The sequence below is a fragment of the Phasianus colchicus genome, chromosome 1 (genome assembly GCF_987193195.1).
Source record: "Phasianus colchicus chromosome 1, bPhaCol1.hap1.1, whole genome shotgun sequence".
Lineage (NCBI taxonomy): Eukaryota > Metazoa > Chordata > Aves > Galliformes > Phasianidae > Phasianus > Phasianus colchicus.
The window spans coordinates 17,354,450-17,377,983 of record NC_143436.1 but is presented as its reverse complement, the minus strand read 5'-3'; the positions used below and the strand labels follow the sequence as shown (position 1 = coordinate 17,377,983).

At 56.8% G+C, this 23,534-nt stretch overlaps 3 protein-coding genes across 8 annotated transcripts; all 3 read left to right on the top strand.

The window, feature by feature from the left end:
- The first annotated feature begins 687 nt into the window (after window positions 1-687).
- LOC149919421 (E3 ubiquitin-protein ligase PHF7-like) lies at window positions 688-7,126 on the top strand. 2 transcript variants are annotated; one of them, XM_090136465.1, is made up of 9 exons: window positions 688-2,807; window positions 3,121-3,215; window positions 3,307-3,408; window positions 3,667-3,791; window positions 3,942-4,104; window positions 4,204-4,310; window positions 4,529-4,642; window positions 4,798-4,916; window positions 5,082-7,126. In XM_090136465.1, exons 1-9 carry the CDS (start codon window positions 2,765-2,767, stop codon window positions 5,723-5,725), a joined length of 1,512 nt encoding a protein of 503 aa, XP_089992591.1. In that variant the 5' UTR covers window positions 688-2,764; the 3' UTR covers window positions 5,726-7,126. The 2 variants fall into 2 exon arrangements, with proteins under 2 accessions (XP_089992591.1, XP_089992595.1); XM_090136469.1 differs by having other exon boundaries at window positions 697-2,807; window positions 3,124-3,215.
- A 2,166-nt stretch (window positions 7,127-9,292) lies between these two features.
- On the top strand, window positions 9,293-16,148 carry LOC149919420 (E3 ubiquitin-protein ligase PHF7-like). Of its 2 annotated transcripts, none has more exons than XM_090136459.1 (9): window positions 9,293-10,629; window positions 10,946-11,037; window positions 11,129-11,230; window positions 11,489-11,613; window positions 11,764-11,926; window positions 12,026-12,132; window positions 12,351-12,464; window positions 12,620-12,738; window positions 12,904-16,148. In XM_090136459.1, exons 1-9 carry the CDS (start codon window positions 10,587-10,589, stop codon window positions 13,545-13,547), a joined length of 1,509 nt encoding a protein of 502 aa, XP_089992585.1. In that variant the 5' UTR covers window positions 9,293-10,586; the 3' UTR covers window positions 13,548-16,148. The 2 variants fall into 2 exon arrangements, with proteins under 2 accessions (XP_089992585.1, XP_089992580.1); XM_090136454.1 differs by having other exon boundaries at window positions 10,943-11,037.
- A 935-nt stretch (window positions 16,149-17,083) lies between these two features.
- LOC149919419 (E3 ubiquitin-protein ligase PHF7-like) lies at window positions 17,084-22,012 on the top strand. 4 transcript variants are annotated; one of them, XM_090136451.1, is made up of 9 exons: window positions 17,084-18,420; window positions 18,737-18,828; window positions 18,920-19,021; window positions 19,280-19,404; window positions 19,555-19,717; window positions 19,817-19,923; window positions 20,142-20,255; window positions 20,411-20,529; window positions 20,695-22,012. In XM_090136451.1, exons 1-9 carry the CDS (start codon window positions 18,378-18,380, stop codon window positions 21,336-21,338), a joined length of 1,509 nt encoding a protein of 502 aa, XP_089992577.1. In that variant the 5' UTR covers window positions 17,084-18,377; the 3' UTR covers window positions 21,339-22,012. The 4 variants fall into 4 exon arrangements, with proteins under 4 accessions (XP_089992577.1, XP_089992576.1, XP_089992573.1 ...); XM_090136450.1 differs by having other exon boundaries at window positions 18,734-18,828; XM_090136447.1 differs by having other exon boundaries at window positions 20,411-22,012.
- The last annotated feature ends 1,522 nt before the right edge of the window (window positions 22,013-23,534 follow it).

Genomic DNA, 23,534 nt, shown 5'->3' with positions numbered 1-23,534 from the left:
AGATGATCCTTTTCAACCCCAGCCATTCTATGAATAGGTATGAGGCTCTGGAGCTGGACGGACGGGACATGTGGATGAAGGTCCCTCCACGTTGGAGGGGTTGCCCTGGGCAAGTCAGACTGCCCTGTGTCACCACATCATCAATCAAGAAAAAAGAAGAGATGTCATCATGGAGGACTCCCTCCTGAGGGGTACAGAGGGTCACACATGTCGCTCAGATCCCCCCCCCAGGGAGGTTTGCTGCCTGCCTAGGGCCTGGGTGACATGTCACTAGGAACATCACTCCACATGACGGAGCGACAGCATTGGTGAACAAAAGGAAGGTGACCAATGTAATTTACCTGGACTTCTGCCAAGCCTCTGATGGTCCCCCACCACATCCTTATCTCCAAATTGGAGAGATGGGGATTTGACGGGTAGACCACCTGGTGGTAGACCACCTGGTCTCTCACAGTATCCTTCTGCGGAAACTGGCTGCCCATGGCTTGGACAGTTTTACCCTCCGTTGGATAAGGAACTGGCTGGAGGGCCGTGCGGCCCATCCTGTTTAATATCTTTATTGACGACTTAGATGAAGGGATTGAGTGTACCCTGAGTAAGTTTGCAGATGACACCAAGCTGGGAGGTGGTGTTGATCTGCCTGAGGGTAGGGAGGCTCTGCAGAGGGATCTAGATAAGTTGGGTCGCTGGGCTGAGGTGAATGGGATGAGGTTTAACAAGGCCAAGTGTCGGGTCCTGCACTTTGGCCACAACAACCCCATGCAGCGCTACAGGCTTCGGGATGAGTGGTTGGATGACTGTGAAGAGGAAAGTGACCTGGGGGTGTTGGTTGATGCTCGGCTGAACATGAGCCGACAGTGTGCCCAGGTGGCCATGAGGGCCAATGGCATCCTGGCCTGCATTAGAAATAGTGTGGCCAGCAGGAGCAGGGAGGTAATCATCCCCCTGTACTCAGCACTGGTGAGGCGGCACCTCGAGTACTGTGTTCAGTTTCGGGCCCCTCACTACAAGAAAGACATTGAGGCCCTGGAACGAGTCCAGGGAAGGGCAACGAAACTGGTGAGGGGTCTGGAGCACAAGTCTTATGAGGAGCGGCTGAGGGAGCTGGGATTGTTTAGTCTGGAGAAGAGGAGGCTCAGGGGAGACCTCATTGCACTTTACAGCTTCCTGAAGGGAGGTTGTGATGAAAAAGGGTCTGGCCTCTTCTCCCAGGCAAATAGTAGGACCCGAGGAAATGGCCAGAAGTTGTACCAGAGGAGGTTTAGGTTGGACACTAGGAGAAACTTTTTCTCTCAGAGGATGGTCAGGCACTGGAATGGCCTGCCCAGGGAGGTGGTGGAGTCGCCGTCCCTGGCGGTGTTCAAGAGGCGCCTGGATGAGGAGCTACGAGATATGGTTTAGTAGCTTGTGGTACTAATAGGAATGGGAAGGCGGTTGACTAGATGATCTTGCAGGTCGTTTCCAACCACGTGATTCTATGATTCTATGAAAAGGAATTGTTTGAAAGGCTGCAGACAAAGGGTGGTGATAGAGGGTTTATGTCCTGGTAGAGGCCGGTAACGAGCTGTGTCCCCCAGAGGTCTGTCTTGGCACCGCTACTCTTTAACATCTTTACCGATGTCATCGATGATGGAATTGAGTGCACCCTCAGCAAGTTTGCTGATGACACCAAGCTGAGTGCTGCAGTTGACACAGTGGAAGGAAGGGATGCCATTCGGAGGCACCCCAACGAACTCAAAAGGTGGGCCCAGGTGAATGCAGTGAGGTTCAACACACCAAAGTGCAAGGTTTGGCACTTGGGCCGGAGGAATCTCAGGCATATATACAAACGGGAAGGAAGAATCCTTGGGAGTAGCCCTGCAGAGAAGAACTTGGGCGTCCTGATGGATGAAAACCTGAACATGAGCCAGCAATGTGCTCCTGCAGCTCAGAAAGCAAATGGAAGCGTGGGGTTCATCAGAAGAGGGCCGGCCAGCAGGGACAGGGAGGGGATTGTCCCTCTCTATTCTGCTCTCGTGAGGCCCCATCTGGACTAAGGCATCCAGGTCTGGGGCACCCAGTACAAGAAAGACAGGGTTGGAGAGGGTCCAGAGAAGGGCCACAAAAATCATCTGATCAGGGGGCTGGAGCAGCTCCCCTACAAAGACAGGCTGAGGGAGCTGGGGCAGTACAGACTAGATAAGAGAAGGCACAGCGGAGACCTCACGGAGCCCTTCCAGTACCTGAAAAGGACCTACAGGAAAGCTGCCTTTTTTAAAGGGCGTGTAGCTACAAGACGACGGAAAACAGCCTTCAACTGGAAGAGGGCAGATTTAAACCAGATATTAGGAAGAAATTCTCTACGGTGAGGGTGATCCTTGTCGGCAGAGAAGAAGAGGTATCCCCTCGTGGAAGATCTGGTATGTTACCCAGGCAAGAGGACAACCACGCAGAAAGAAGTCGAGCAAACGAGAGAATTAGCTGTGCTGGGTGTGATGCAAAATATTGACAAAAAGAGGGGAGATTGACACAGGTTGTTGGAAGAAAGTTCTGTCAGAGAAGCTGTGGAGCTGCCACCCTCCTGCTTGGAAGCCAAGGGCCCGGCACCCACAGTCGCCATGAGGCAGTGACCGTGATGTCACAGTGGGTGTCACGGAGCAGCCATTGTGACGCGTGAAGCTTGGAGCACAGCAAAGGCTGTCGGGCTCAGGCCGAGTGTCAGTGCGGCCTGGTGAGGCGTGGAGAGAACAGGGACTCTCGTAGTGCTCACCGTCAACGCACAATCATGTCCAATAAGAAGAGGAAGGCCTCCAGCTCAGAGGAGCCAGGTGAGAGCACAGCATCCCTGCGCACGGCTCCCAACGCTGGGCAGAGGGGTGCTGGGGCTCTGCCTGCGGCTGGGAGCTGAGAGGGGAGGAAGGGGCAGGCAGGAGCTCCCAGGCGGGCATGGAGCAGGGCCCCTCTGCTCCTTGGCAAAGGGGGCCCAGCTTGGGCTGTGACTGCCTTGGGCCTGCCATGGCCCCTTCCCCTCCACCGCCTCCAGCCAGCACGGCAGGCACAGAGCAGGACCCTGGGGACAGCCCTCAGGGACACCTGGCCTCACCAGGTGCTCACCGCTGCTCACGTTTGCTCTCTCCTCAGCAGTGTGCATGCTGTGTGGCCGGGCAGATGATGACCCGGACATCTTTGGGCGCACTATTGGCGACAGTTTCACGTCTATCCATGAGTTCTGCTTGGTGAGTTCCCCCCGGTGATCCTGTCTGCTTCCAAACGGGATACTCCCTTCCTCCCTGTCCTCATGAGTTCCTGCTCTTTTCTCTCCTACAGATTTTTGCCCACATCACTTTGGAAGAAAGACCCCCAGAGGAGCAATCTATGGCCGTTGACCTTGCTGCCCTCGCACGCAAGGTCAAGCAGGCAAACAAGAAGGTGAGGACCTGAGCGGAGCAGGCAGATCTGTGCCAGGAGGGGCTCACACCAGCTTAGTCTGAACCCAGGGAAAGCAATCACAGCCCTTCCAACCGCCTCCGGGACGAAGGCCTGCCCATAGGGGATCAGCCCTGTCCACCAAGCTGCTTTGTAGAGTGTGACCCAGAAGTGGCCACATCCTGTGCCCTGCCCAAAGGTGTGAGGCCAGCTGTGGAGGCCCTGTGCCTGCCTCTGATGGGGCTGTTCTGCTTTTTCCAGCAATGCTGTGTTTGCGGTGAGAGGGGGGCGACCATCACATGCGCAGAGAGTGGCTGTGCACGCAGCTTCCATCTGCCCTGCGCTGCAGATGGGGAATGCATCACACAGTATTTTGGAGAGCACAGGTAAGGGCTGTCCGCAGCAGCCAAGCCAGGGAGGAACCCACAAGGTCACCTCCCAGCAGCCTGCCAGAGCCAGGGCTTGGGGCTCCTTCCTGCTCCTCCACTGCCCTCACAGCACTTCTCACTGTGCCCATCCCTTCCATCTTCCCCCAGGTCCTTCTGTTGGGAGCACCGCCCTCGACAGACAGCAGTGACAGCTCCAGCAGAAGACACCATCTGCGTCATTTGCCAGGAGACCGTGGGGGACAGATTGACCTACCACACCATGGTGTGCCCAGCGTGCACACATGCCTGGTTCCACCGGGGTTGCATCCAAGTAGGAGCCCTCTCCTCACCCTGCAGGCATGCTTAGTGCTCAGCAACACCAGGCACTGCTCACGCTCACCCTGCTTCTTCTTCTGCGCTTCTTCTGCAGAAACAGGCATTGAATGCTGGCACTATGTGCTTCCGGTGCCCCAGTTGCAGAGACAATGCAGTATTCTGTGACGAAATGTCTACCATGGGGATCCAAATCCCAGCCAGGTTGGTGTCTTTCTGCCAAACCATGCAGATGACAAGGTGCAAGCGCTGGGCCTGCCCAGGCACTGTCTCAGCAGGCCTGGCCCTTTGCTGTCTCATGGGCACGTGCCTCAGCTTCGTGAAGAAGCTAAAAATGGCGCTGGGGTGGATGAGATGGGACAACCTTGGATCTGATGCTGGGGACACTGGGCTCTCATCAGTTTCCCTCCCTTCTCTTGTAGAAGACCATCATGGGACGACTACCGTGCATACGCACCACTCCTCCAGAGGCACCAGCGCTGCGATGCCAGCAGGTGCCTTTACCCTAGAGGCAGACGACAGGCAGATATAAGGGGGTGAGTTACCACAGCAGCTCGCTGAGGTTCCGCGGGGGATCTCAGCCTCAGCACGGGCTGGGGGAGCGAGGGCAGAGCACCAGAGATGTGCTGTGCCGGGCACTCCCTCGCTTGGGAATCTGGTCCTCACAGCCACAACCCCTTTGCTTCCCCAGGCCCTGGCAGCTGATCCTGTGCAGCTCCTGTGCTGCTGAGGGCACTCACCGCCGGTGCTCCCACTTGAGCAACACAACAGCCACATGGGAGTGCGACAGCTGTGCTGGCCTGGGTACCGGTAAGAGGCAATCGGCTGCGTGGCAGCGCGCTGGGCCCCGGCAAGGCCTGGCAGCAAGTGCTCAGGGCAGCTTTGCCAGAGTCTCTCTGCCCAAGGAGGGATGGCAGCCTGTCCCTACCCAGGGCGACAGCTTCATCCTGCTGACCTTCCCGCCTCCCCTTACAGCCTCCAGCACCATCTCGGAGCTTGCTGGGCCCAGCACTGCCAGCCAGGGGGGCCTGCAACCATCCCACGGCCCCCAGGAACCAGAGGACAGCAGGTCCGGCCCCAGCAGCCAGGTAGCATCGGGGCCATCACACAGTTCCCAGCTGCCAGAGCTCAGCAGTCAGACCAGTGAGCTGGGGACCGAACATGGGACAATCCGCTCACATTTTCCTGACCATCAGGATGCATCTGAGCTGCACCAAGCACAGCGTGGCAGCAGACGCACAGCAGCCCCAAGAGCTGAAAGCAGCTCACACCCATCCACCAGACAGGGCACATCGGGATCCTCCGGAGCAGCCACAGTGGCTGCACGCAGAAGGCGTTCCAGGCAGCGGGGAACAAGCCGGACACGAAGCCGCTCCCCGCTGCAAGGTCAGGCCCCGGGTTCCCAGAGCCGGACCAGAAGGCCTCAGGGCAGCAGGCGAACACCATCTCCAGCTGCTCAGAACAGCACCCACAGCACCACCAGACCGGTGACACGGAGGTCCTCGAGGGCTCCCCTGCATTCACACACTGGGGAACGGCCCACGCAGCCAGGGGAGGCCCGCATGCGAAGCCGTTCCTCAGTGGCACATCGAGTCCCAGATGTCCACAGCCGGCCCTGAGGAGGCTGCAGGAGACAATTCCAACAGCGGGGGCTATTCCAGGCATGAAGTGACTCCCGGGTCCAACATCAAAGCCAGCATTTCCCCTCCAGTCAGCCCCAAAAAAGATGGCATGGAAGCAGTTTCAACAGCGGGGGCTATCCCGGGCATGAAGTCACTCCCGGGTACAACATCAAAGCCAACATCCCCCCGAGGTCAGCCAGAAAAATGATGGCATGGATAGCCGTTCCAACAGTGGGGGTATCCCAGGCGTGAAGTCGCTTCTGAGCCCAGTGTCGAAGACAGCATCCCCCCACACATTCAGCCCCCAAAACTATGGCATGAAAACAGCCGTGTGCCAACGCCGTCTGCTGGCTCTAGTCCCTAGTGTCAACACAATAAACCCCACCATCCCACACACATTTCTTTGTCCGCTTCTTCTTCTCTGCTTGTCCTGAGGAGGGCAGACTTAGGCGCTGGGATCACAGGGTTTTCTCCTCCTCACCACCTTCCCAGCAAACTGGATGGGCAAAACCAGTGTGGCACGTCAGAAGGGTGTGACACGGCAGTCAGTGCAGGCACACAGTTAGCACAGCCCGTGGCACCTGGTCACCCTGGAGAAGAGCAATCACTTGACAGGCTGTTGCTCCTCTGTAGCACCAAGGTGCAGCCACAGTCCCCACGCTGCAGGGAGCTGTTGCAAGATGGAACGTGGTGACTCAGCACCTAAGTCCATGCAGCGATTCAGGTCTCAGGCTGCGAAGAGTGTCTGACACTGTCACTGCTACACAAGGGCAACGGAAATACCGCCTGTGTGCCGTGTGAACAAGTGGATGATCTGCTCAGAATGGTGGCGGAGCTAAAGCTGGAGAGGTTGGGGAGCATCTGAGATTGTGAGAGGGACATAGATTGCTGGAGTCACACTCTGCCGTCCTAGCAGGAAAGGCACAAGGAGACGCTCTACAAGTAGCACTGGATGACCTACCCTCTAGCAGTCTGACATGAGGAGGGGACCTCAGGGATTGCAAGGGAAGGGAACGAGTGCCTGCTCAGGGCAACAAGCAGTTTGCCTCGCAGTCTGTCCTACCTTCCCAGGTGCCCTTTGCTCTCCTAGGGAGAGCTCATTGTGGCCTTCCGGTATTTGAAAGGAGCGTATAAACAGCAGGGGTATGACTGTTTCACAGAATCGCAGAATGGCCTGGGTTGGAAGGGATCTCAAGGATCATGAAGCTCCAAGCGCCCCAACACAGGCACGGCCACAAACCTCCCCATTTAATACCAGACCAGGCTGCCCAGGGCCACATCCAACCTGGCCTTGAACACCACCGGGGATAGACCAGGCATCCCCAGCCTCTCTGGGCAGCCTGTTCCAGCACCTTACCACTCCCATAGTAAAGAACTTCCCCCTGACATCCAACCTAAATCTTCCCTCCCTCAACTTATAACCATTTCCCCTTGTCCTGCTGTTATCTACTCTTTCAAAGAGTTGACCCTCCTCCTGTTTATAGGCTCCCGTTAGGTACTGAAGGGCTTCAATTAGGTCAACTCGCAGCCTCCTTTTCTCCAGGCTGAACAAGTCCATCTCCCTCAGCCTGTCTTTGTCGGGGAGCTGCTCCAGCCCTCTGATCATCTTCATGCTCCTCCCCTGGACCGTCTCCAACAGCTCTCTGTATTTCTTGTACTGGGGGCTCCAGACCAGGACACAGTACTCCAGACGGGGCCTCACATGGATACAGTACAGAGGGACAATCACCTTGTTCTCCCTGCTGATGGAGCCCAGGATACCATTTGCTTTCCGTGCTGCAAGAGCATACTGCTGGCTCATGTTAAGTTTTTTATCCGTCAGGACACCCAGGTCCTTCTCAAACTCGACTGTTTGCGAGGGTGGAGAGTGGTAGGACAAGGGGGAATGGTTTTAAACTGAGACAGGGGAGGTTTAGGTTACATATTAGGAGGAAGCTTTCCACACAGCAGGTGGTGACAAACTGGAACAGGCTGCCCAGAGTGGTTGTGGATGCCCCATCCCTGGAGGCATTCAAGGCCAGGCTGGACGTGGTTCTGGACAGCGTGGTTTAGTGGCTGGCAACCCTGCACACAGCGGGGAGGTTGAAACTAGATGATCCTTTTCAACCCCAGCCATTCTATGAATAGGTATGAGGCTCTGGAGCTGGACGGACGGGACATGTGGATGAAGGTCCCTCCACGTTGGAGGGGTTGCCCTGGGCAAGTCAGACTGCCCTGTGTCACCACATCATCAATCAAGAAAAAAGAAGAGATGTCATCATGGAGGACTCCCTCCTGAGGGGTACAGAGGGTCACACATGTCGCTCAGATCCCCCCCCCAGGGAGGTTTGCTGCCTGCCTAGGGCCTGGGTGACATGTCACTAGGAACATCACTCCACATGACGGAGCGACAGCATTGGTGAACAAAAGGAAGGTGACCAATGTAATTTACCTGGACTTCTGCCAAGCCTCTGATGGTCCCCCACCACATCCTTATCTCCAAATTGGAGAGATGGGGATTTGACGGGTAGACCACCTGGTGGTAGACCACCTGGTCTCTCACAGTATCCTTCTGCGGAAACTGGCTGCCCATGGCTTGGACAGTTTTACCCTCCGTTGGATAAGGAACTGGCTGGAGGGCCGTGCGGCCCATCCTGTTTAATATCTTTATTGACGACTTAGATGAAGGGATTGAGTGTACCCTGAGTAAGTTTGCAGATGACACCAAGCTGGGAGGTGGTGTTGATCTGCCTGAGGGTAGGGAGGCTCTGCAGAGGGATCTAGATAAGTTGGGTCGCTGGGCTGAGGTGAATGGGATGAGGTTTAACAAGGCCAAGTGTCGGGTCCTGCACTTTGGCCACAACAACCCCATGCAGCGCTACAGGCTTCGGGATGAGTGGTTGGATGACTGTGAAGAGGAAAGTGACCTGGGGGTGTTGGTTGATGCTCGGCTGAACATGAGCCGACAGTGTGCCCAGGTGGCCATGAGGGCCAATGGCATCCTGGCCTGCATTAGAAATAGTGTGGCCAGCAGGAGCAGGGAGGTAATCATCCCCCTGTACTCAGCACTGGTGAGGCGGCACCTCGAGTACTGTGTTCAGTTTCGGGCCCCTCACTACAAGAAAGACATTGAGGCCCTGGAACGAGTCCAGGGAAGGGCAACGAAACTGGTGAGGGGTCTGGAGCACAAGTCTTATGAGGAGCGGCTGAGGGAGCTGGGATTGTTTAGTCTGGAGAAGAGGAGGCTCAGGGGAGACCTCATTGCACTTTACAGCTTCCTGAAGGGAGGTTGTGATGAAAAAGGGTCTGGCCTCTTCTCCCAGGCAAATAGTAGGACCCGAGGAAATGGCCAGAAGTTGTACCAGAGGAGGTTTAGGTTGGACACTAGGAGAAACTTTTTCTCTCAGAGGATGGTCAGGCACTGGAATGGCCTGCCCAGGGAGGTGGTGGAGTCGCCGTCCCTGGCGGTGTTCAAGAGGCGCCTGGATGAGGAGCTACGAGATATGGTTTAGTAGCTTGTGGTACTAATAGGAATGGGAAGGCGGTTGACTAGATGATCTTGCAGGTTGTTTCCAACCACGTGATTCTATGATTCTATGAAAAGGAATTGTTTGAAAGGCTGCAGACAAAGGGTGGTGATAGAGGGTTTATGTCCTGGTAGAGGCCGGTAACGAGCTGTGTCCCCCAGAGGTCTGTCTTGGCACCGCTACTCTTTAACATCTTTACCGATGTCATCGATGATGGAATTGAGTGCACCCTCAGCAAGTTTGCTGATGACACCAAGCTGAGTGCTGCAGTTGACACAGTGGAAGGAAGGGATGCCATTCGGAGGCACCCCAACGAACTCAAAAGGTGGGCCCAGGTGAATGCAGTGAGGTTCAACACACCAAAGTGCAAGGTTTGGCACTTGGGCCGGAGGAATCTCAGGCATATATACAAACGGGAAGGAAGAATCCTTGGGAGTAGCCCTGCAGAGAAGAACTTGGGCGTCCTGATGGATGAAAACCTGAACATGAGCCAGCAATGTGCTCCTGCAGCTCAGAAAGCAAATGGAAGCGTGGGGTTCATCAGAAGAGCGCCGGCCAGCCAGCAGGGACAGGGAGGGGATTGTCCCTCTCTATTCTGCTCTCGTGAGGCCCCATCTGGACTAAGGCATCCAGGTCTGGGGCACCCAGTACAAGAAAGACAGGGTTGGAGAGGGTCCAGAGAAGGGCCACAAAAATCATCTGATCAGGGGGCTGGAGCAGCTCCCCTACAAAGACAGGCTGAGGGAGCTGGGGCAGTACAGACTAGATAAGAGAAGGCACAGCGGAGACCTCACGGAGCCCTTCCAGTACCTGAAAAGGACCTACAGGAAAGCTGCCTTTTTTAAAGGGCGTGTAGCTACAAGACGACGGAAAACAGCCTTCAACTGGAAGAGGGCAGATTTAAACCAGATATTAGGAAGAAATTCTCTACGGTGAGGGTGATCCTTGTCGGCAGAGAAGAAGAGGTATCCCCTCGTGGAAGATCTGGTATGTTACCCAGGCAAGAGGACAACCACGCAGAAAGAAGTCGAGCAAACGAGAGAATTAGCTGTGCTGGGTGTGATGCAAAATATTGACAAAAAGAGGGGAGATTGACACAGGTTGTTGGAAGAAAGTTCTGTCAGAGAAGCTGTGGAGCTGCCACCCTCCTGCTTGGAAGCCAAGGGCCCGGCACCCACAGTCGCCATGAGGCAGTGACCGTGATGTCACAGTGGGTGTCACGGAGCAGCCATTGTGACGCGTGAAGCTTGGAGCACAGCAAAGGCTGTCGGGCTCAGGCCGAGTGTCAGTGCGGCCTGGTGAGGCGTGGAGAGAACAGGGACTCTCGTAGTGCTCACCGTCAACGCACAATCATGTCCAATAAGAAGAGGAAGGCCTCCAGCTCAGAGGAGCCAGGTGAGAGCACAGCATCCCTGCGCACGGCTCCCAACGCTGGGCAGAGGGGTGCTGGGGCTCTGCCTGCGGCTGGGAGCTGAGAGGGGAGGAAGGGGCAGGCAGGAGCTCCCAGGCGGGCATGGAGCAGGGCCCCTCTGCTCCTTGGCAAAGGGGGCCCAGCTTGGGCTGTGACTGCCTTGGGCCTGCCATGGCCCCTTCCCCTCCACCGCCTCCAGCCAGCACGGCAGGCACAGAGCAGGACCCTGGGGACAGCCCTCAGGGACACCTGGCCTCACCAGGTGCTCACCGCTGCTCACGTTTGCTCTCTCCTCAGCAGTGTGCATGCTGTGTGGCCGGGCAGATGATGACCCGGACATCTTTGGGCGCACTATTGGCGACAGTTTCACGTCTATCCATGAGTTCTGCTTGGTGAGTTCCCCCCGGTGATCCTGTCTGCTTCCAAACGGGATACTCCCTTCCTCCCTGTCCTCATGAGTTCCTGCTCTTTTCTCTCCTACAGATTTTTGCCCACATCACTTTGGAAGAAAGACCCCCAGAGGAGCAATCTATGGCCGTTGACCTTGCTGCCCTCGCACGCAAGGTCAAGCAGGCAAACAAGAAGGTGAGGACCTGAGCGGAGCAGGCAGATCTGTGCCAGGAGGGGCTCACACCAGCTTAGTCTGAACCCAGGGAAAGCAATCACAGCCCTTCCAACCGCCTCCGGGACGAAGGCCTGCCCATAGGGGATCAGCCCTGTCCACCAAGCTGCTTTGTAAAGTGTGACCCAGAAGTGGCCACATCCTGTGCCCTGCCCAAAGGTGCGAGGCCAGCTGTGGAGGCCCTGTGCCTGCCTCTGATGGGGCTGTTCTGCTTTTTCCAGCAATGCTGTGTTTGCGGTGAGAGGGGGGCGACCATCACATGCGCAGAGAGTGGCTGTGCACGCAGCTTCCATCTGCCCTGCGCTGCAGATGGGGAATGCATCACACAGTATTTTGGAGAGCACAGGTAAGGGCTGTCCGCAGCAGCCAAGCCAGGGAGGAACCCACAAGGTCACCTCCCAGCAGCCTGCCAGAGCCAGGGCTTGGGGCTCCTTCCTGCTCCTCCACTGCCCTCACAGCACTTCTCACTGTGCCCATCCCTTCCATCTTCCCCCAGGTCCTTCTGTTGGGAGCACCGCCCTCGACAGACAGCAGTGACAGCTCCAGCAGAAGACACCATCTGCGTCATTTGCCAGGAGACCGTGGGGGACAGATTGACCTACCACACCATGGTGTGCCCAGCGTGCACACATGCCTGGTTCCACCGGGGTTGCATCCAAGTAGGAGCCCTCTCCTCACCCTGCAGGCATGCTTAGTGCTCAGCAACACCAGGCACTGCTCACGCTCACCCTGCTTCTTCTTCTGCGCTTCTTCTGCAGAAACAGGCATTGAATGCTGGCACTATGTGCTTCCGGTGCCCCAGTTGCAGAGACAATGCAGTATTCTGTGACGAAATGTCTACCATGGGGATCCAAATCCCAGCCAGGTTGGTGTCTTTCTGCCAAACCATGCAGATGACAAGGTGCAAGCGCTGGGCCTGCCCAGGCACTGTCTCAGCAGGCCTGGCCCTTTGCTGTCTCATGGGCACGTGCCTCAGCTTCATGAAGAAGCTAAAAATGGCGTTGGGGTGGATGAGATGGGACAACCTTGGATCTGATGCTGGGGACACTGGGCTCTCATCAGTTTCCCTCCCTTCTCTTGTAGAAGACCATCATGGGACGACTACCGTGCATACGCACCACTCCTCCAGAGGCACCAGCGCTGCGATGCCAGCAGGTGCCTTTACCCTAGAGGCAGACGACAGGCAGATATAAGGGGGTGAGTTACCACAGCAGCTCGCTGAGGTTCCGCGGGGGATCTCAGCCTCAGCACGGGCTGGGGGAGCGAGGGCAGAGCACCAGAGATGTGCTGTGCCGGGCACTCCCTCGCTTGGGAATCTGGTCCTCACAGCCACAACCCCTTTGCTTCCCCAGGCCCTGGCAGCTGATCCTGTGCAGCTCCTGTGCTGCTGAGGGCACTCACCGCCGGTGCTCCCACTTGAGCAACACAACAGCCACATGGGAGTGCGACAGCTGTGCTGGCCTGGGTACCGGTAAGAGGCAATCGGCTGCGTGGCAGCGCGCTGGGCCCCGGCAAGGCCTGGCAGCAAGTGCTCAGGGCAGCTTTGCCAGAGTCTCTCTGCCCAAGGAGGGATGGCAGCCTGTCCCTACCCAGGGCGACAGCTTCATCCTGCTGACCTTCCCGCCTCCCCTTACAGCCTCCAGCACCATCTCGGAGCTTGCTGGGCCCAGCACTGCCAGCCAGGGGGGCCTGCAACCATCCCACGGCCCCCAGGAACCAGAGGACAGCAGGTCCGGCCCCAGCAGCCAGGTAGCATCGGGGCCATCACACAGTTCCCAGCTGCCAGAGCTCAGCAGTCAGACCAGTGAGCTGGGGACCGAACATGGGACAATCCGCTCACATTTTCCTGACCATCAGGATGCATCTGAGCTGCACCGAGCACAGCGTGGCAGCAGACGCACAGCAGCCCCAAGAGCTGAAAGCAGCTCACACCCATCCACCAGACAGGGCACATCGGGATCCTCCGGAGCAGCCACAGTGGCTGCACGCAGAAGGCGTTCCAGGCAGCGGGGAACAAGCCGGACACGAAGCCGCTCCCCGCTGCAAGGTCAGGCCCCGGGTTCCCAGAGCCGGACCAGAAGGCCTCAGGGCAGCAGGCGAACACCATCTCCAGCTGCTCAGAACAGCACCCACAGCACCACCAGACCAGTGACACGGAGGTCCTCGAGGGCTCCCCTGCATTCACACACTGGGGAACGGCCCACGCAGCCAGGGGAGGCCCGCATGCGAAGCCGTTCCTCAGTGGCACATCGAGTCCCAGATGTCCACAGCCGGCCCTGAGGAGGCTGCAGGAGACAATTCCAACAGCGGGGGCTATTCCAGGCATGAAGTGACTCCCGGGTCCAACATCAAAGCCAGCATTTCCCCTCCAGTCAGCCCCAAAAAAGATGGCATGGAAGCAGTTTCAACAGCGGGGGCTATCCCGGGCATGAAGTCACTCCCGGGTACAACATCAAAGCCAACATCCCCCCGAGGTCAGCCAGAAAAATGATGGCATGGATAGCCGTTCCAACAGTGGGGGTATCCCAGGCGTGAAGTCGCTTCTGAGCCCAGTGTCGAAGACAGCATCCCCCCACACATTCAGCCCCCAAAACTATGGCATGAAAACAGCCGTGTGCCAACGCCGTCTGCTGGCTCTAGTCCCTAGTGTCAACACAATAAACCCCACCATCCCACACACATTTCTTTGTCCGCTTCTTCTTCTCTGCTTGTCCTGAGGAGGGCAGACTTAGGCGCTGGGATCACAGGGTTTTCTCCTCCTCACCACCTTCCCAGCAAACTGGATGGGCAAAACCAGTGTGGCACGTCAGAAGGGTGTGACACGGCAGTCAGTGCAGGCACACAGTTAGCACAGCCCGTGGCACCTGGTCACCCTGGAGAAGAGCAATCACTTGACAGGCTGTTGCTCCTCTGTAGCACCAAGGTGCAGCCACAGTCCCCACGCTGCAGGGAGCTGTTGCAAGATGGAACGTGGTGACTCAGCACCTAAGTCCATGCAGCGATTCAGGTCTCAGGCTGCGAAGAGTGTCTGACACTGTCACTGCTACACAAGGGCAACGGAAATACCGCCTGTGTGCCGTGTGAACAAGTGGATGATCTGCTCAGAATGGTGGCGGAGCTAAAGCTGGAGAGGTTGGGGAGCATCTGAGATTGTGAGAGGGACATAGATTGCTGGAGTCACACTCTGCCGTCCTAGCAGGAAAGGCACAAGGAGACGCTCTACAAGTAGCACTGGATGACCTACCCTCTAGCAGTCTGACATGAGGAGGGGACCTCAGGGATTGCAAGGGAAGGGAACGAGTGCCTGCTCAGGGCAACAAGCAGTTTGCCTCGCAGTCTGTCCTACCTTCCCAGGTGCCCTTTGCTCTCCTAGGGAGAGCTCATTGTGGCCTTCCGGTATTTGAAAGGAGCGTATAAACAGCAGGGGTATGACTGTTTCACAGAATCGCAGAATGGCCTGGGTTGGAAGGGATCTCAAGGATCATGAAGCTCCAAGCGCCCCAACACAGGCACGGCCACAAACCTCCCCATTTAATACCAGACCAGGCTGCCCAGGGCCACATCCAACCTGGCCTTGAACACCACCGGGGATAGACCAGGCATCCCCAGCCTCTCTGGGCAGCCTGTTCCAGCACCTTACCACTCCCATAGTAAAGAACTTCCCCCTGACATCCAACTTAAATCTTCCCTCCCTCAACTTATAACCATTTCCCCTTGTCCTGCTGTTATCTACTCTTTCAAAGAGTTGACCCTCCTCCTGTTTATAGGCTCCCGTTAGGTACTGAAAGGCTTCAGTTAGGTCAACTCGCAGCCTCCTTTTCTCCAGGCTGAACAAGTCCATCTCCCTCAGCCTGTCTTTGTCGGGGAGCTGCTCCAGCCCTCTGATCATCTTCATGCTCCTCCCCTGGACCGTCTCCAACAGCTCTCTGTATTTCTTGTACTGGGGGCTCCAGACCAGGACACAGTACTCCAGACGGGGCCTCACATGGATACAGTACAGAGGGACAATCACCTTGTTCTCCCTGCTGATGGAGCCCAGGATACCATTTGCTTTCCGTGCTGCAAGAGCATACTGCTGGCTCATGTTAAGTTTTTTATCCGTCAGGACACCCAGGTCCTTCTCAAACTCGACTGTTTGCGAGGGTGGAGAGTGGTAGGACAAGGGGGAATGGTTTTAAACTGAGACAGGGGAGGTTTAGGTTACATATTAGGAGGAAGCTTTCCACACAGCAGGTGGTGACAAACTGGAACAGGCTGCCCAGAGTGGTTGTGGATGCCCCATCCCTGGAGGCATTCAAGGCCAGGCTGGACGTGGTTCTGGACAGCGTGGTTTAGTGGCTGGCAACCCTGCACACAGCGGGGAGGTTGAAACTAGATGATCCTTTTCAACCCCAGCCATTCTATGAATAGGTATGAGGCTCTGGAGCTGGACGGACGGGACATGTGGATGAAGGTCCCTCCACGTTGGAGGGGTTGCCCTGGGCAAGTCAGACTGCCCTGTGTCACCACATCATCAATCAAGAAAAAAGAAGAGATGTCATCATGGAGGACTCCCTCCTGAGGGGTACAGAGGGTCACACATGTCGCTCAGATCCCCCCCCCAGGGAGGTTTGCTGCCTGCCTAGGGCCTGGGTGACATGTCACTAGGAACATCACTCCACATGACGGAGCGACAGCATTGGTGAACAAAAGGAAGGTGACCAATGTAATTTACCTGGACTTCTGCCAAGCCTCTGATGGTCCCCCACCACATCCTTATCTCCAAATTGGAGAGATGGGGATTTGACGGGTAGACCACCTGGTGGTAGACCACCTGGTCTCTCACAGTATCCTTCTGCGGAAACTGGCTGCCCATGGCTTGGACAGTTTTACCCTCCGTTGGATAAGGAACTGGCTGGAGGGCTGTGCGGCCCATCCTGTTTAATATCTTTATTGACGACTTAGATGAAGGGATTGAGTGTACCCTGAGTAAGTTTGCAGATGACACCAAGCTGGGAGGTGGTGTCGATCTGCCTGAGGGTAGGGAGGCTCTGCAGAGGGATCTAGATAAGTTGGGTCGCTGGGCTGAGGTGAATGGGATGAGGTTTAACAAGGCCAAGTGTTGGGTCCTGCACTTTGGCCACAACAACCCCATGCAGCGCTACAGGCTTAGGGATGAGTGGTTGGATGACTGTGAAGAGGAAAGTGACCTGGGGGTGTTGGTTGATGCTCGGCTGAACATGAGCCGACAGTGTGCCCAGGTGGCCATGAGGGCCAATGGCATCCTGGCCTGCATTAGAAATAGTGTGGCCAGCAGGAGCAGGGAGGGCGGCACCTCGAGTACTGTGTTCAGTTTCGGGCCCCTCACTACAAGAAAGACATTGAGGCCCTGGAACGAGTCCAGGGAAGGGCAACGAAACTGGTGAGGGGTCTGGAGCACAAGTCTTATGAGGAGCGGCTGAGGGAGCTGGGATTGTTTAGTCTGGAGAAGAGGAGGCTCAGGGGAGACCTCATTGCACTTTACAGCTTCCTGAAGGGAGGTTGTGATGAAAAAGGGTCTGGCCTCTTCTCCCAGGCAAATAGTAGGACCCGAGGAAATGGCCAGAAGTTGTACCAGAGGAGGTTTAGGTTGGACACTAGGAGAAACTTTTTCTCTCAGAGGATGGTCAGGCACTGGAATGGCCTGCCCAGGGAGGTGGTGGAGTCGCCGTCCCTGGCGGTGTTCAAGAGGCGCCTGGATGAGGAGCTACGAGATATGGTTTAGTAGCTTGTGGTACTAATAGGAATGGGAAGGCGGTTGACTAGATGATCTTGCAGGTTGTTTCCAACCACGTGATTCTATGATTCTATGAAAAGGAATTGTTTGAAAGGCTGCAGACAAAGGGTGGTGATAGAGGGTTTATGTCCTGGTAGAGGCCGGTAACGAGCTGTGTCCCCCAGAGGTCTGTCTTGGCACCGCTACTCTTTAACATCTTTACCGATGTCATCGATGATGGAATTGAGTGCACCCTCAGCAAGTTTGCTGATGACACCAAGCTGAGTGCTGCAGTTGACACAGTGGAAGGAAGGGATGCCATTCGGAGGCACCCCAACGAACTCAAAAGGTGGGCCCAGGTGAATGCAGTGAGGTTCAACACACCAAAGTGCAAGGTTTGGCACTTGGGCCGGAGGAATCTCAGGCATATATACAAACGGGAAGGAAGAATCCTTGGGAGTAGCCCTGCAGAGAAGAACTTGGGCGTCCTGATGGATGAAAACCTGAACATGAGCCAGCAATGTGCTCCTGCAGCTCAGAAAGCAAATGGAAGCGTGGGGTTCATCAGAAGAGCGCCGGCCAGCCAGCAGGGACAGGGAGGGGATTGTCCCTCTCTATTCTGCTCTCGTGAGGCCCCATCTGGACTAAGGCATCCAGGTCTGGGGCACCCAGTACAAGAAAGACAGGGTTGGAGAGGGTCCAGAGAAGGGCCACAAAAATCATCTGATCAGGGGGCTGGAGCAGCTCCCCTACAAAGACAGGCTGAGGGAGCTGGGGCAGTACAGACTAGATAAGAGAAGGCACAGCGGAGACCTCACGGAGCCCTTCCAGTACCTGAAAAGGACCTACAGGAAAGCTGCCTTTTTTAAAGGGCGTGTAGCTACAAGACGACGGAAAACAGCCTTCAACTGGAAGAGGGCAGATTTAAACCAGATATTAGGAAGAAATTCTCTACGGTGAGGGTGATCCTTGTCGGCAGAGAAGAAGAGGTATCCCCTCGTGGAAGATCTGGTATGTTACCCAGGCAAGAGGACAACCACGCAGAAAGAAGTCGAGCAAACGAGAGAATTAGCTGTGCTGGGTGTGATGCAAAATATTGACAAAAAGAGGGGAGATTGACACAGGTTGTTGGAAGAAAGTTCTGTCAGAGAAGCTGTGGAGCTGCCACCCTCCTGCTTGGAAGCCAAGGGCCCGGCACCCACAGTCGCCATGAGGCAGTGACCGTGATGTCACAGTGGGTGTCACGGAGCAGCCATTGTGACGCGTGAAGCTTGGAGCACAGCAAAGGCTGTCGGGCTCAGGCCGAGTGTCAGTGCGGCCTGGTGAGGCGTGGAGAGAACAGGGACTCTCGTAGTGCTCACCGTCAACGCACAATCATGTCCAATAAGAAGAGGAAGGCCTCCAGCTCAGAGGAGCCAGGTGAGAGCACAGCATCCCTGCGCACGGCTCCCAACGCTGGGCAGAGGGGTGCTGGGGCTCTGCCTGCGGCTGGGAGCTGAGAGGGGAGGAAGGGGCAGGCAGGAGCTCCCAGGCGGGCATGGAGCAGGGCCCCTCTGCTCCTTGGCAAAGGGGGCCCAGCTTGGGCTGTGACTGCCTTGGGCCTGCCATGGCCCCTTCCCCTCCACCGCCTCCAGCCAGCACGGCAGGCACAGAGCAGGACCCTGGGGACAGCCCTCAGGGACACCTGGCCTCACCAGGTGCTCACCGCTGCTCACGTTTGCTCTCTCCTCAGCAGTGTGCATGCTGTGTGGCCGGGCAGATGATGACCCGGACATCTTTGGGCGCACTATTGGCGACAGTTTCACGTCTATCCATGAGTTCTGCTTGGTGAGTTCCCCCCGGTGATCCTGTCTGCTTCCAAACGGGATACTCCCTTCCTCCCTGTCCTCATGAGTTCCTGCTCTTTTCTCTCCTACAGATTTTTGCCCACATCACTTTGGAAGAAAGACCCCCAGAGGAGCAATCTATGGCCGTTGACCTTGCTGCCCTCGCACGCAAGGTCAAGCAGGCAAACAAGAAGGTGAGGACCTGAGCAGAGCAGGCAGATCTGTGCCAGGAGGGGCTCACACCAGCTTAGTCTGAACCCAGGGAAAGCAATCACAGCCCTTCCAACCGCCTCCGGGACGAAGGCCTGCCCATAGGGGATCAGCCCTGTCCACCAAGCTGCTTTGTAGAGTGTGACCCAGAAGTGGCCACATCCTGTGCCCTGCCCAAAGGTGTGAGGCCAGCTGTGGAGGCCCTGTGCCTGCCTCTGATGGGGCTGTTCTGCTTTTTCCAGCAATGCTGTGTTTGCGGTGAGAGGGGGGCGACCATCACATGCGCAGAGAGTGGCTGTGCACGCAGCTTCCATCTGCCCTGCGCTGCAGATGGGGAATGCATCACACAGTATTTTGGAGAGCACAGGTAAGGGCTGTCCGCAGCAGCCAAGCCAGGGAGGAACCCACAAGGTCACCTCCCAGCAGCCTGCCAGAGCCAGGGCTTGGGGCTCCTTCCTGCTCCTCCACTGCCCTCACAGCACTTCTCACTGTGCCCATCCCTTCCATCTTCCCCCAGGTCCTTCTGTTGGGAGCACCGCCCTCGACAGACAGCAGTGACAGCTCCAGCAGAAGACACCATCTGCGTCATTTGCCAGGAGACCGTGGGGGACAGATTGACCTACCACACCATGGTGTGCCCAGCGTGCACACATGCCTGGTTCCACCGGGGTTGCATCCAAGTAGGAGCCCTCTCCTCACCCTGCAGGCATGCTTAGTGCTCAGCAACACCAGGCACTGCTCACGCTCACCCTGCTTCTTCTTCTGCGCTTCTTCTGCAGAAACAGGCATTGAATGCTGGCACTATGTGCTTCCGGTGCCCCAGTTGCAGAGACAATGCAGTATTCTGTGACGAAATGTCTACCATGGGGATCCAAATCCCAGCCAGGTTGGTGTCTTTCTGCCAAACCATGCAGATGACAAGGTGCAAGCGCTGGGCCTGCCCAGGCACTGTCTCAGCAGGCCTGGCCCTTTGCTGTCTCATGGGCACGTGCCTCAGCTTCGTGAAGAAGCTAAAAATGGCGTTGGGGTGGATGAGATGGGACAACCTTGGATCTGATGCTGGGGACACTGGGCTCTCATCAGTTTCCCTCCCTTCTCTTGTAGAAGACCATCATGGGACGACTACCGTGCATACGCACCACTCCTCCAGAGGCACCAGCGCTGCGATGCCAGCAGGTGCCTTTACCCTAGAGGCAGACGACAGGCAGATATAAGGGGGTGAGTTACCACAGCAGCTCGCTGAGGTTCCGCGGGGGATCTCAGCCTCAGCACGGGCTGGGGGAGCGAGGGCAGAGCACCAGAGATGTGCTGTGCCGGGCACTCCCTCGCTTGGGAATCTGGTCCTCACAGCCACAACCCCTTTGCTTCCCCAGGCCCTGGCAGCTGATCCTGTGCAGCTCCTGTGCTGCTGAGGGCACTCACCGCCGGTGCTCCCACTTGAGCAACACAACAGCCACATGGGAGTGCGACAGCTGTGCTGGCCTGGGTACCGGTAAGAGGCAATCGGCTGCGTGGCAGCGCGCTGGGCCCCGGCAAGGCCTGGCAGCAAGTGCTCAGGGCAGCTTTGCCAGAGTCTCTCTGCCCAAGGAGGGATGGCAGCCTGTCCCTACCCAGGGCGACAGCTTCATCCTGCTGACCTTCCCGCCTCCCCTTACAGCCTCCAGCACCATCTCGGAGCTTGCTGGGCCCAGCACTGCCAGCCAGGGGGGCCTGCAACCATCCCACGGCCCCCAGGAACCAGAGGACAGCAGGTCCGGCCCCAGCAGCCAGGTAGCATCGGGGCCATCACACAGTTCCCAGCTGCCAGAGCTCAGCAGTCAGACCAGTGAGCTGGGGACCGAACATGGGACAATCCGCTCACATTTTCCTGACCATCAGGATGCATCTGAGCTGCACCGAGCACAGCGTGGCAGCAGACGCACAGCAGCCCCAAGAGCTGAAAGCAGCTCACACCCATCCACCAGACAGGGCACATCGGGATCCTCCGGAGCAGCCACAGTGGCTGCACGCAGAAGGCGTTCCAGGCAGCGGGGAACAAGCCGGACACGAAGCCGCTCCCCGCTGCAAGGCCAGGCCCCGGGTTCCCAGAGCCGGACCAGAAGGCCTCAGGGCAGCAGGCGAACACCATCTCCAGCTGCTCAGAACAGCACCCACAGCACCACCAGACCGGTGACACGGAGGTCCTCGAGGGCTCCCCTGCATTCACACACTGGGGAACGGCCCACGCAGCCAGGGGAGGCCCGCATGCGAAGCCGTTCCTCAGTGGCACATCGAGTCCCAGATGTCCACAGCCGGCCCTGAGGAGGCTGCAGGAGACAATTCCAACAGCGGGGGCTATTCCAGGCATGAAGTGACTCCCGGGTCCAACATCAAAGCCAGCATTTCCCCTCCAGTCAGCCCCAAAAAAGATGGCATGGAAGCAGTTTCAACAGCGGGGGCTATCCCGGGCATGAAGTCACTCCCGGGTACAACATCAAAGCCAACATCCCCCCGAGGTCAGCCAGAAAAATGATGGCATGGATAGCCGTTCCAACAGTGGGGGTATCCCAGGCGTGAAGTCGCTTCTGAGCCCAGTGTCGAAGACAGCATCCCCCCACACATTCAGCCCCCAAAACTATGGCATGAAAACAGCCGTGTGCCAACGCCGTCTGCTGGCTCTAGTCCCTAGTGTCAACACAATAAACCCCACCATCCCACACACATTTCTTTGTCCGCTTCTTCTTCTCTGCTTGTCCTGAGGAGGGCAGACTTAGGCGCTGGGATCACAGGGTTTTCTCCTCCTCACCACCTTCCCAGCAAACTGGATGGGCAAAACCAGTGTGGCACGTCAGAAGGGTGTGACACGGCAGTCAGTGCAGGCACACAGTTAGCACAGCCCGTGGCACCTGGTCACCCTGGAGAAGAGCAATCACTTGACAGGCTGTTGCTCCTCTGTAGCACCAAGGTGCAGCCACAGTCCCCACGCTGCAGGGAGCTGTTGCAAGATGGAACGTGGTGACTCAGCACCTAGGTCCATGCAGCGATTCAGGTCTCAGGCTGCGAAGAGTGTCTGACACTGTCACTGCTACACAAGGGCAACGGAAATACCGCCTGTGTGCCGTGTGAACAAGTGGATGATCTGCTCAGAATGGTGGCGGAGCTAAAGCTGGAGAGGTTGGGGAGCATCTGAGATTGTGAGAGGGACATAGATTGCTGGAGTCACACTCTGCCGTCCTAGCAGGAAAGGCACAAGGAGACGCTCTACAAGTAGCACTGGATGACCTACCCTCTAGCAGTCTGACATGAGGAGGGGACCTCAGGGATTGCAAGGGAAGGGAACGAGTGCCTGCTCAGGGCAACAAGCAGTTTGCCTCGCAGTCTGTCCTACCTTCCCAGGTGCCCTTTGCTCTCCTAGGGAGAGCTCACTGTGGCCTTTTGGTATTTGAAAGGAGCGTATAAACAGGAGGGGTATGACTGTTTCACAGAATCGCAGAATGGCCTGGGTTGGAAGGGATCTCAAGGATCATGAAGCTCCAAGCGCCCCAACACAGGCACGGCCACAAACCTCCCCATTTAATACCAGACCAGGCTGCCCAGGGCCACATCCAACCTGGCCTTGAACACCACCGGGGATAGACCAGGCATCCCCAGCCTCTCTGGGCAGCCTGTTCCAGCACCTTACCACTCCCATAGTAAAGAACTTCCCCCTGACATCCAACCTAAATCTTCCCTCCCTCAACTTAAAACCATTTCCCCTTGTCCTGCTGTTATCTACTCTTTCAAAGAGTTGACCCTCCTCCTGTTTATAGGCTCCCGTTAGGTACTGAAGGGCTTCAATTAGGTCAACTCGCAGCCTCCTTTTCTCCAGGCTGAACAAGTCCATCTCCCTCAGCCTGTCTTTGTCGGGGAGCTGCTCCAGCCCTCTGATCATCTTCATGCTCCTCCCCTGGACCATCTCCAACAGCTCTCTGTATTTCTTGTACTGGGGGCTCCAGACCAGGACACAGTACTCCAGACGGGGCCTCACATGGATACAGTACAGAGGGACAATCACCTTGTTCTCCCTGCTGATGGAGCCCAGGATACCATTTGCTTTCCGTGCTGCAAGAGCATACTGCTGGCTCATGTTAAGTTTTTTATCCGTCAGGACACCCAGGTCCTTCTCAAACTCGACTGTTTGCGAGGGTGGAGAGTGGTAGGACAAGGGGGAATGGTTTTAAACTGAGACAGGGGAGGTTTAGGTTACATATTAGGAGGAAGCTTTCCACACAGCAGGTGGTGACAAACTGGAACAGGCTGCCCAGAGTGGTTGTGGATGCCCCATCCCTGGAGGCATTCAAGGCCAGGCTGGACGTGGTTCTGGACAGCGTGGTTTAGTGGCTGGCAACCCTGCACACAGCGGGGAGGTTGAAACTAGATGATCCTTTTCAACCCCAGCCATTCTATGAATAGGTATGAGGCTCTGGAGCTGGACGGACGGGACATGTGGATGAAGGTCCCTCCACGTTGGAGGGGTTG

Coding starts and splice junctions, on each gene's coding strand:
- LOC149919421 (XM_090136465.1), top strand. CDS start 2,765: ATGTCCAATAAGAAGAGGAAGGCCTCCAGCTCAGAGGAGCCAG. Junction 2,808..3,120: donor CTCCAGCTCAGAGGAGCCAG/GTGAGAGCACAG, acceptor CTCTCTCCTCAG/CAGTGTGCATGCTGTGTGGC. Junction 3,216..3,306: donor CTATCCATGAGTTCTGCTTG/GTGAGTTCCCCC, acceptor TCTCTCCTACAG/ATTTTTGCCCACATCACTTT.
- LOC149919419 (XM_090136442.1), top strand. CDS start 18,378: ATGTCCAATAAGAAGAGGAAGGCCTCCAGCTCAGAGGAGCCAG. Junction 18,421..18,733: donor CTCCAGCTCAGAGGAGCCAG/GTGAGAGCACAG, acceptor CTCTCTCCTCAG/CAGTGTGCATGCTGTGTGGC. Junction 19,718..19,816: donor TCCACCGGGGTTGCATCCAA/GTAGGAGCCCTC, acceptor CTTCTTCTGCAG/AAACAGGCATTGAATGCTGG.
- LOC149919420 (XM_090136454.1), top strand. CDS start 10,587: ATGTCCAATAAGAAGAGGAAGGCCTCCAGCTCAGAGGAGCCAG. Junction 10,630..10,942: donor CTCCAGCTCAGAGGAGCCAG/GTGAGAGCACAG, acceptor CTCTCTCCTCAG/CAGTGTGCATGCTGTGTGGC. Junction 11,927..12,025: donor TCCACCGGGGTTGCATCCAA/GTAGGAGCCCTC, acceptor CTTCTTCTGCAG/AAACAGGCATTGAATGCTGG.